At 40.0% G+C, this 12,286-nt stretch overlaps 1 protein-coding gene across 3 annotated transcripts in view; it reads right to left on the reverse strand.

Moving 5' to 3' along the window:
- Flnb (filamin B) overlaps positions 1-12,286 on the reverse strand; it is a 142,633-nt gene that overhangs the window by 77,700 nt on the left and 52,647 nt on the right. For all 3 annotated transcript variants that reach the window (XM_041662691.1, XM_041662690.1, XM_041662689.1), the window contains exon 4: positions 12,011-12,158. In XM_041662691.1, coding sequence (XP_041518625.1) covers positions 12,011-12,158 — 148 coding nt within the window. The remainder of the gene's footprint in view (positions 1-12,010; positions 12,159-12,286) is intronic.

The raw sequence follows: 12,286 nt of genomic DNA on the forward strand, positions 1-12,286 counted from the left end.
CAAAGTCAAATTTAAACAATATCCATCCACAAATCCAGCCCTACAGAAGATACTAGAATGAAAATCCCAACCCAAAGAAGTTAACTATATACCCATGTACTGGTTGTTCTTCTCGAGGACCTGGGTTAAGTTCCCAGCACTCACATGGCAGTTCACAACTGTCTGTAACTCAAGTTCCGGGGGATCCAACACCCTCGCATAGACATACATGCAAGCAAAAACACCAACCAATGTACATCAAATAAAAATAAATAAACCATTAAAAAAACTACACCCATGTAAACATAGGCAATAGATAATTTCATGCCTGTAAAATCCAAAGAAGGGAAACACACACCACCACTACCAACAACAACAACAACATACCAGGAATAGACAATCAGTGGTCATTAACATCTCCTAACATCAATGGGCTCAATTTGCCAATAAAAAGACATGGGCTAACAGAATGGATCCAAAACAGGATTCATTCCTCTGCTGCATACAAGAAACATACCTCAACATAAAAGATTGTCATTACCTCAGAGCAAAGTGTTCGAAAAAGTTTTTTTTTTCTTTTTCTTTTTTCTTTTTTTTTTTTTTTTTTTTTTTTTTTGGTTTTTGAGACAGGGTTTCTCTGTAGCTTTGGAGCCTGGATCCTGTCCTGGAACTAGCTCTTGTAGACCAAGTTGGCCTTGAATTGAGAAAGATTTTCTAAGCAAATGGACTTATCAAGCAAGTGAGTGTAGCTATCTAAAAAGACTTCAAACCAAAATTAATCAAATGAGATGGAGAAAGACATTTCATACTCACTAAAGGAAAAATCCACCACAATGACATCTCAATTCTGTACATCTATGCCATAAATGGAAGGGCACCCCCATTTGTAAAAGAAACATTTTTAAAGCTCAAGTCACACATCGGACACCAAACATTAATAGTGGGAGACTTTAACACCCCACTCTCACTAATGGACAGATCATCCAGACAGAAACTAAACACAGAAATAATAGAACTAACAGACATTATGACTCAAATGGACCTACCAGATATCTATAGAACATTTCACCCAAACACAAAAGAATATATCTTCTTTTCAGCACCTCATGGAACCTTCTCCAAAACTGACCACATACTCAGTAACAAGTCTTAAAAGATACAAGACAATTGAAATAACCCTCTGTATCCCCATCAGACTGCCATGGATTAACATTGGATTTCAACAACAGAAACAACAGAAAACCTACAAACTCGTGGAAACTGAACAACTCTCTATTGAATTACCACTGGGTCAAAGAAGAAATAAAGACTTCCTAGAATTCAGTGAAAATGAACCTACCTAAACTTATTGGACACAATGAGAGTGGTGCTGAGGGGAAAGAGCACAGGACTAAATGCCTGAATAAAGAAATTAGAGAATTTTCATGCCAGAGACTTAGAGCACACCTGAAAGATCTAGAAGAAAAAGAAGCAGATACACCAAAGTGGAATAGAAGGCAGGAAATAATCAAACTGAGGGCTGAAATCAATAAAATAGAAACAAAGAGAACAATACAGGAATCAATGAAACAGAGAGTTGGCTCTGAGAAAAATCAACAAGATAGACAAATTCTTCTCCAAACTAAAAGGCAGAGAGAAAATATCCAAAAAACAAGCAAAACAAACAAACAAACGATCCAAAATGAGAATTGCAAAGGGGGATGTAACAACAGACATCAAGGAAATTCAAAGAATCTTAGGTCAAAAATTTGTATTCCACAAAATTTGGAAATCTAAAAGAAAGGGACAATTTTCTCAATAGATAAATCACTTACCGAAGTTAAATCAAGATCAGATAAACAATTTAAATAAACCTATACTCCCCAAAGGAAATAGAAGCAGTCATTAAAAGTCTCCCAACCAAAAAAAGCCTAGGGCCAGACAGTTTTAGGGCAGAATTCTACCAGATCATCAGAGAAGAGCTAATACCAATATTCCTTAAAATAGTCTACAAAATATAAATAGAAGAAACATTGCCAATTCATTTTATGAGTCCACAGTCACCCTGATACTCAAACTACATAAAGACTCATCATCAACAACAAAAAGACAGAGAAAATTACACACCAATCTCCCTCATGAGCATAGATACAAAAATACTCAATAAAGTACTCAGAAACTGAATCCAAGAACACATCAAAAAGATCATCCACCATGATCAAGACAACTTCATCCCAGATGCAGGGATGGTTCTACAAAAAATCTGTCAATGTAATCCACCACATAAACAAATTGAAAGACAAAACCCACATGATGCTGAAAAAGCCTTTGACAAAATCCAACACCCATTCATGGTAAAAGTCTTGGAGAGATCATGAATACAAAGGACATATCTAAACAAAAGCAATATACAGCAAGTCTCTCTCTCTCTCTCTCTCTCTCTCTATATATATATATATATATATAGTTAATATCAAATTAAATGGGGAGAAACTCAAAGCAATTCCATTAAAATCAGTTACAAAACAAGCTGTCCACTCCATATCCATTCCATATAATACTTGAAAATCTAGCCAGAGTAATAAGAAAACTAAAGGAGAACAAGGGGGTACAAATCAGGAAGGAAGAAGTCAAAGTGTCATTGTTTGTAGGTGATATAATAGTATACAGAGGCGATCCCAAAAATTCTACCAAGGAACTCCTACAGCTGATAAACACCTTTAGTGAAGTGGTTGGATACAAGGTTAACTTAAAAAAAAAAAAAGAAATAAAAAAAGAAAGAAAAAGAAAAATCAGTAGCCCTCCTATATACAAACAATAAGTGGGCTGAGAAAAAATCAGGGAAACAACACCCTTCACAATAGCCACAAATAACATAAAATATCTTAGTGTAACTCTAACCATGCAAGTAAAAGACCTATTTAATAAGAATTTCAGATCTTTGAATAAAGAAATTAGAGAAGCTATCAGAAGATGGAAACATCTCGCATGCTCATGGATCAATAGGAATTAACATAGTAAAAATGGCCATCCTACCAAAAATACTCTACAGATTCAATGCAAGCTCCATTAAATTCCCAACGCAATTCTCTACATATCCTGAAAGAACAATACTCAACTTCGTATGGAAAAACAAGCAAACAAACAAAAACCCAGAATAGCTAAAACAATACCAATCTCCAAAAAATAAAACAATAAAAGAACTTCCAGAGGTATCACCATCCCAGATTTCAAGTTCTATTACAGGGCATTAATAATAAAAACCACATAAAAACAGACAGGTGGATCAATGGAATTGAACTGAAGATCCAGATGCAAATCCACACACTTATGGACACTTGCTTTTTGACATAGAAGCCAAAAGTATACAATGGAAAAAAAAAAAGCATCTTCAACAAATAGTGCTGGCCTAACTGGAAGCTGGCATGTAGAAAAAAGCAAATAGATCTATACCTATCACTCTGCACAAAACTCAAGTCCAAGTAGATCAAAGACCTCAACATAAATCCCGATAAACTGAACCTGACAGAAGAGAAAGTGAGCCCTCAGTGGTAACACTGGTGCAAAGTGATCATATGATATCCCAACCAGAGTACTGCAAATGATATGGACAAGATAGAGAGCATTCTATAACCACAAGGATCCCTCATGGTGCCCTTTTAGGAGTTCCACCCAATTCCCTTCCACTCCACCCTCTTCTTATCCTCGACAACCACTAATCTGTTCTCTATCTCTGTAATTTTACCATTTCAAAAATGTTGCATAAATGGAATCATATATTACGCAACCTTATGGTCCTTCTCACTGGAAATCCTCTGTCGATCCACTCAGGCTGCTGCTGCTACTTTTTCACTGATGAGTAACGTTCTGTGCTATGTAGCTATTTACTCATCCTCCCAGTGAAGGATATCTGGGTTATCTCCAGCTGTCTGTCATTTTCAAAGCTAGTACAAACATCCAGATAAAAGTTTTGTAAGAGTGTAAGAGTATAGCAAGTATAAGGTTTTATATCTGGACCTGTCTCCTTCCTCTAAACCTGGTTCCTCATACAGAGCCCACAAACTCCCTGGAATGTCCAAGTGATCCTGGAATGGGAATAACCATTCTACACCAGTTCCTGACACAGAACTCCTAAGCTCCCTGGAATTTCCTGGGTTGATAGCTTTTGGTGGGAATCTCAGTTAGGACTGGTCACCAGAAGAAAGCCAGGCTTGAGAATCCAGAAGCATCTGGGTTGGGAAAAATATTCGCTCGCCAGGAGTGTGGCCCATCCCAACTCTGAGATCCTGTGAACTTCCCGATACAGACCTCTTTTCATTCTAGAATATACCAGGATACACGGTATTCCCTGAGCTCTGTTTGACCGGTCACACAGGTCACAGGAACTTCTGATTTGGAGTCAAGTAAGATAGAAACTGTAAATAACTCCAGGACCCACTTCTTGTAACTAGTGTCTAAGGCTGGTTAGAGACTGGGGCTTCAACCTGAACCAATGTCAGGCAGAAGGTTCTAAGAAGACAGCTGATTGTGAGCCATTCAGCTGCTATTCACAGAGAACTAGAAAAGCAGTCAGCAGGAAAATCCACTCAGGTTGCTGGGCAGAAACTAAATATAGGGAGTAGAGGCAGAAAAGCACTTTGTGACTGAGACAGACAAGTGCCAATGGGGGCAACGGCTGGCTTGTACAGGCTTCGTATGTTTAGTGCTAGGTTTTCTTCCTGCTGATTTATGTTGAGAACATTGGCTTCTTGCCTACAAAAAAAGAAAATTTCATTTGTGTGTGTGTGTGTGTGTTTTGTTTTATGGTGGTAGGGACTGACCACACAGGTGCTAGCTAGGCAAGTTGCCACTGCTGAATTCATTGCTAAGATTTCAATAGCAATTGTGTCAACATGACCAGTTAGGAAGAAGCCACATCTCTGTTTCAGTCTCTGTGTACTCGGGTCTCTTCACTATGGTTTCTAGATTATAAATCCCGTGTTTTATTGCATGCACACCTATTTTCTCTCCTATGTGTCTGTAAAATGACGTGCTATTTTCAATTCCAGGATCCACGCGTGTATTCTACAATATAAAACTTGCACACAGCCTGGCATGTCACTTGGTGCCCTGTCATCTTGCTGAACTTAACTTACTCGAGGAAAGTTTAATTCTGTTTTGGGGACTTTTGAGAGGGTTTCGTCTTGAAAGCACAGAAATCTGTCTGCCTTTGCCCGGGATTAAAGGAGTATGTCATCACACCTGGCTTTTCTCTTTTATTTTTCGAGATGGTCGATACAGACCAGCACATCGTTTGCAACTGGGCATTTTGTTTCTGACTTTGCTGTTGTCCACATTTAAAGCCTACTTCCTACCTAACCTTACCATTCAAACCACCCCATCCCATATTATGTTGCAAAGAAATGGTAAGAGCAGCCACCCTCTCCGGTGTTCCAGATCTTAAAACACTCAGCTTTTCACCACTAATCAGATGTCAGCCCCGAGTTTCTGTGGCAGTGACTCTACATTAAATTGAGGAAGTTTGTCTGTCCTTCCCCTTTGCTGAGTTCTTACTATGGATGGTTGCTGAATTTTGTCAGTTGATTTTTTTTAACATCAGTATGACCCTGCATTTTTCCCACCAACTTGTTACTTTAATCTGGTTGATGGTGTTGGCAAGTTTTCTAATAGTGACCAGCCTTATATTGCTGCCCAGTCACCATGTGTGACCTATTTTATATTATTACTCAAATGTATATGATAATATTTTGTGATCGGCTTTTTACATCCACATTTTATTGATCTCTGTGTTTTTGTTTTGTTTTGGTATTGGCTTCAGTTTTACTATTAGTCTCATCAAGTGGGTCAAATCTGTTGCCTAGTTTTGTGAACTGACATAAGCTAAGGTCACCTGGGAAGAGAGAACCTCAATTGAAGAATTGCCTCCTTCGGACTGACCTCTCTCTGGCATGTCTGTGGGAAATGTTGATTAATGATTGATGTGGGATGACCCAGCCTACCATGGTGGTGCTAACCCTGGGCAGGTGATCCTGGGTTGTATTAAGAAAGCAAGCCAGTAAGCAGCACCCTGCCAGGGTCTACTTCAGCTCTAGCCTCCAGGTTCCAGCTGGAGCTTCAGGCTTTCCTCAAAGACTGCAAGGTACAAGCTGAAATAAATCCTTTCTTCCCCACATTGCTTCTGGGTCAGTGTTTTATCACAGCAGCAGGGACCAAACTAGAACATAAGTGTTCTCATCCTTTATTTATTTTTAAGACCATAAAATCTGTTTTAATCCTTTTCTAAATGTTTGGTAGAATTCTCCAGTGGAATCATCCACAGCATCTGGGGGTTTTCAGGAGACTTTCAATTTTATAAATTAAATTTCCTAAATGTTTCTAGACTCATCCAGGCTATCTGGTTGGATTGAGGTGGTCTGCTGCAGTTAACACAGAATTTTGCTTCCATATTTTTTCTTCCTGTTATTTCAAGATTCCTTCTTCCACATGTTTCCTTGAAAAGGCCATCCCTTCAGGACAGACTTTTGGTGACAAATTCTTTTACTTTTCCCTTGTCTGAAAGTAAAGGGATTTCCCTTGGATAAAAAGGATTCTAGTTGATGTCTTTTTAAAAAAAAAAAAAAACCAGCCAAACAAAATACTTGCAAAATGCAGTGTTACTTCCTTCTGACCTCCATGGTTTTGATGAAAAACCTGCCATTCTGGTATTTCCTTTGGGCACGCTTTCAAGGTCTCACACCAAGCATAAACTTCCATGGTTCAGGCAGGTGTAGTGGCAGAGGCTGTGATTCCAGCATTTGGAGGTGATGGTAAAAGATTCAAGACAGTTCTGGCCTTACACAAGTCACACCTCTCGTGGTCTTTAGTTTTCTGAAGTGTTTCCAGATAGCCCTTGTCCCCAGGAGTACTACTATGCATATTCCTTCTGCTGGGTGTTTTTTTTTTTTATCATGTTCATTTATAGTTTCTATAGACAAATATTTCTCTGAGTAGTTTTTAGCCCTGTCTTCTTTTCACCCCCTCCCATGTCTCCTCTCGTGTGATCATTCACACTTTTGTTTTGGTTCCCACTGGTCTCAGGGGCTCTGTTCATTTTTTTCCTTTTCCTGTCTTTCATTTAGACTATTGGGCCATTTCTCCTGTTCCACGTTCAGTTCACCGATTCTCTGTCTTTCCACTCTGCTACCGAACACATCCAAGAAGTCATCTCAGTTATTCTTCTTTCTTTCTTTGGGCCTTTTTTTTTGTGGGTTTTTTGTTTTTGTTTTTGTTTTTTTTTTGTATTTTTTTTCCCTAGTTCTAAGATCTTCAGTTTGGCTCAAGGTCTTCTGGGCATTTGGGTTTCTGTCTGGGCATTCTATTTATTTCCTAGGACTTCTCCCCCCCCATTTATTTTAAGAGTATGTTTAATTGTAGTTGAAGTCTTAGTCTTTTTAAAAATGGCCACTGTATTAGTTATTTTTCTCATTACTGTGACCAAATACCTGACAAGAAGGAAGCATTAATTGGTTTTTAGTGCAAGAGTTCACCATGGAAGGAACTCGTTTTTAGTTCAAGAGTTCACCATGGAAGGAACTTATGTGGCAGGAGCTGGAGCTGCCTGGTCAGCGGGTGACATCATATCCACAGTTCACATAGTGGATACAGGTTTCGCCTCAGTTTCTTTTTATTCAATTCATCAGGGATCCCAGATGATGGAATAGTTTAGGATAGTTTTCATACCTCAACTAACCCAATCTAGAAAATCCTACACAGACTTGCTCAAAAGTTGATCTGCTAGGTGATTTTAAATCCCGTCAAGTAAAAAAATATTAACACCATAGACACTTTAAAAATCTTGGCAGATAATTCTTATATGTCTGTCATCCCACAACTGACATCAATGGTCCTTTTCATTTGATTTGACATCTTGGTTCATGGTGCAGCGAGTGATTTTTCAAGGTGAAACTTGGACAGTTAGGTTCTATGTCATGGGACTCTTGGATCTTAGGTCACCTCTCTGTTGGCTTGTTTTTTATTACACCCCTCCAGCAGGGGAGGAAGTCCAGGATGTCCACTCAACTCCCACTGTACTTGAGGTTTTAATTGAGAGGGGCTCTCCATTTCCAATGAGTTAGGGTTGAGTTTTAGCTCCCCCTCTACCAGCCAGAAGAGGAACACCTTACACAGCCTCTGTGGATATCATCACTACCTTAAAACTAGACTCTAGTCAGAGACTTGGCTCCACCTTTACTTTGCTTATAAATGAACAGGGCAGGGTTTTTTCCTAAGTTGTTTGGCTGAACATAGATCACGTACTGTGCCGAAAGAGCGTTCTGCCTTTGGGCGGCAGGGATATGGCTCAACGATAGAATATTTGTTTTAGCTTTCATAAGGATATCTCGGTATGACACCCCCTCATGACCCACACCCCATTTAAAATAAATGCCTCAGACTTGAAAGGAAAGAAAGGGATTAGAAATTGGAAAGTGGGCTTTCGGATTTTATTTTCTGTTTTCCTTTTGCTTATAAAATGATCAGATCACTAACAATAAGATTTGAACACACACCTACGCCATTGACAAGCACTTATTCCATCTGACTTTAGCAGTCTGAGAAATAACTTATTCTGCATCTTATCTTGTCAATGACTCAGTTAAATTAGTGTAATGTCCCCCAGCTAACCAGGTTTGGTTGGGAAGCTGAACCACATCCTTCATACTCTATCAAACTCCAGCAGAGTCATGCTTACTATGGAACCCTCTAGTTATTCAGACAGAGGGGAATACAAGTGCTTCATACAGAATAAGGGTTGGAAAAGGGTTTGCTCAGCTCAGGAACAGGTGTGTTCAATAAATGCTAACCCTGCAAGGGAGCCTTACAAAAGATCCTAAGCCCCAGGCAACTCAGAGCTCAAAAGATGACTTTGCAATTGTTAACTGGAGTCAATGCGAATCTACCCAAATATCCACAGTAGGAAACAAACCTCTGAACCCTCTTAGAAACTAAACTACACGGAGTAGTCTCCATTCCTAGTCTGAGTAGCAAACGAAGTTAACACATCGTAATGAAGCAAAAGAGGCCTGACTTCCATCTCACCAAGGAAGAAGGACATGTCTCACAGACTCTTTGTGTGGTGCCCCCACTACCCAAAGTGACCATGTTGCCTTCCTATTTTAAAAGAAGAAAAGTTAAGCAAAGACTCACAACATGGTCCAGCAATTTTATGCCTAGATATAAATCCAAAAGTTCCTGGTACCAATGTTCTTGGCAGCATTGTTCACAATGGCTACAAGGTAGAACAACACAAACGCCTATAAGTAAATGAATAAATAAACCAAATACAGGACATACGACAGAATATCATCACCCATAAAAAAGAAAATTGTGATATATGCTATAATGTAAAAAAAAAATTCTGAAAATATGTTAAGTGAGGTAAGCTGGAGACAACAGTCACACACAATATTGCTCCATTTCCAGATACCTAAACAAACGTACCAACAGAAAACAGAATGGAGGGTGCCAAGAGAAAGGGGCAAAAGAGAACGGAGAGCTTGTTTAGTGAACACAGTGTTTTGCTTTGAAAGTTAAAATTGCTCTGCAGATCAACAGTAATGGTGATAGCCCTTATGACGGATGAGGGTGTTTAATGTCCCAGAACATTATATTCCGAGCAATAAATTTATCGTGATGAAAAGAAAATGTAAAAACAAACCTACACACAAATAAACATGAGATGAAAACAGCTTGTTTCTTCCTAGCATTCACAACACCTACAAAGAAGGAAATGGGCAATGACCAGCCACATTCCTGAACTAGTGAGCAGTCATTTTCTGGAAGACAGCACCATGAAAGGAAACTGTCTCACACTAACAATGAGGAAACTGCACAGCCAGTGATAAGGTTATTACAAACAAGCATTTCATGCCTTGATGAAAGTAAGCCCCTTTGGTCAGTATGTTGACATGAGAGTCATCTCTAGCTTCTTTGCATTAAGGAAACATTATCTGTAAGAGTCCTCATAGCATTTATCACCTTGGTTGACTCAGAGAAAGCTACTTGGAGAGGATGATGGGCAGTGGGAAGAGGGCCTCCAAAGTTGTCCAGTCCTTATTACCCAACAAGAGGGGAAGCACCGAATTGTGCAAACAAGCATCTAAGTGTTGGAGTTCAAGAATAAGAATATAGAAATGCAGGTTCTAGGAATAGGAACGTGCAAATAAAGAGATACACAGCTGTAAACTCAGGAGAATGAGAGCAGACCATCAGCAGCTTAGATTAACAGTTAACAGTGGTTTACTTTGCTTCACAACCCATACTCTGTCTGCAAGGCTGAAGCGTTCTTCTGCAAATGGAGAGTCCCTCTGCAAACTGAGGGTCAGCTTTTAGGTAAACCCCAGCCACTCATGACCAACAACTGATGTAAGCAAAGTTAACTTTTAACCTGACTTTTTGTTTGTGCATTTTCCCATACCCTTCCCTGCTATGCAAAACTGGCAATATCAGTGGAGTACAGAGCTTTGGTAAACACAATCAAGAAGTGCCAGAGAGAACAATGGGCAAAATACAAACACTAGTTTAACAACAACAACAACAACAACAACAACAACAACCTATTAATGGAAATTGTAAAAGAAAAAGCAATTTGTATCTGAGTTGCACCTTGAGGTTGTAAAAATTCTTTTGCTCATGCCTAATGCTTGCTTCTTGCTATAAAAAGGGGAGTTCTAAAACAGCCTGTCTCTGGCTAAGGTCACAGCTATTGCTCATAAGCTTTTTGTGCCCCCGTGGAAAGTTTTTCTTTTTCCTGGAATAAAGTTTGCTCCTGGTTTAGGAGATTTTGGTGGTCTGTCCCCATCTTTGTACGACCCCTGTGTAACCAAGAAAATTTTAGTTACAAAAATTAAGAAATAAAATGTACTTCTTGTCTTCTTTATAAAAGGGGGAACTGCTGCACTAATCTTACCAGAAACCAAACTCACAGCCATGTAGTTGTCATTTTATTATTTCTTGTTTTGTTCGTTTAGCTTTTGTGGTTTTTTTTTTTTTTTGAGACAGGATTTCTCTGTGGGTAGCCCTGGCTGTCCTCAAACTCACAGAGATCCTCCTGCCTCTGCTGCTGAGTACTGGGACTAGAGGTGTGCCCCACCACACCCAGCTTGTTCCTTAGTTTTAAAACAGGGTCATACTGTTACTCTGGTCATCCTTAAACTTGACATTCCTCAGCCTCAGCCTTCCAGAGCACTGAGATTTAAAGGCAACACCTACCACCATATCCAACTGTTAATTAACCTCCTTTAAAAACGAGTAGGCTTCAAATCAGCTGCTGACCACAACTGACCAGATGCCTGGAATGGCTCTGACCAGCCACCAGGTGCTGGGCATCTTACAGTGAGAGTCATAAACAGGATGTTTCAGCAAGGAAGCGCCCACCAGGAATTAACAAGAGTTCCCACCTCATTAGGAAACCTGAAGCAGATTCTGCCTGACAGGAGAAATCAATCAGCATCCAGAAGGCAGAGGCTCTTACCCCACCCCCATCCCTGACCTGGGGCAAGACCCATCCCAGCCACCATGGACCAGGCTCTGGCTCTTAAATGAGAGCATCAGTCTTCCCAGGGCTACTGCATGAAGCACACAAAGCAGCAAATTCAGTATACACTACTTCAGGAAAGACAGATTCTCAAGAAAGAATAAGGTAATCATAAACAGAATTTTAGGTCTAAACACATTCTCTCTCTCTCTCTCTCCAAAGGTGCAGCGTATCTTTAGAGATTGAACCCTTACATCCTGTGTCTTGAGACAGACTGAAACTGGAGCTCCGCGTATGGCTAGACTGGAAGGTCAGAAAGACCTAGACGTCCTATCTCTGCCTCCCTAGTCCTGGAAATACAGAAGTGTGCCACCATCCCTGGTTTTTAGGTGAGTGCTGGGGATCCCAACTCAGGTCCCTGTGCTTGCACAAGAAGCCTTTACTGACTATACCATCTCCTTAGCGTCCTGATCCCGAGAGAATTGCTCCCAGAGCTATTGCCGGAGAAAAAGCCTCAGATCCAACAAGACCAGCACTTACCTCTCCCATAGGCCCTGGCTTTCTTTGGGTTGAGTTTGGGTTTAAGAGGAGCGCCTGGCTTGAGCTTGGCTTTGGGGAACTGAGAAAGGTAGGTCATCACGGAGTGCTCATCTACATCCGGGTGAATAATCTCCTCAGGAGTGATGACCTAGAAGGATAACATGATGGGTGACTGCTCTGCCATGCCACTTTGCAGCCACTGAAATCTCCCTTAAACCACATGCTACAAATAAGAAACTCAATTTTGCATTCTAATGAAATCACATTAAAACCATA

The sequence above is a fragment of the Microtus oregoni genome, unplaced genomic scaffold, assembly GCF_018167655.1.
Source record: "Microtus oregoni isolate MIOR12 unplaced genomic scaffold, Mior012 000013F_ref0000133, whole genome shotgun sequence".
NCBI lineage: Eukaryota > Metazoa > Chordata > Mammalia > Rodentia > Cricetidae > Microtus > Microtus oregoni.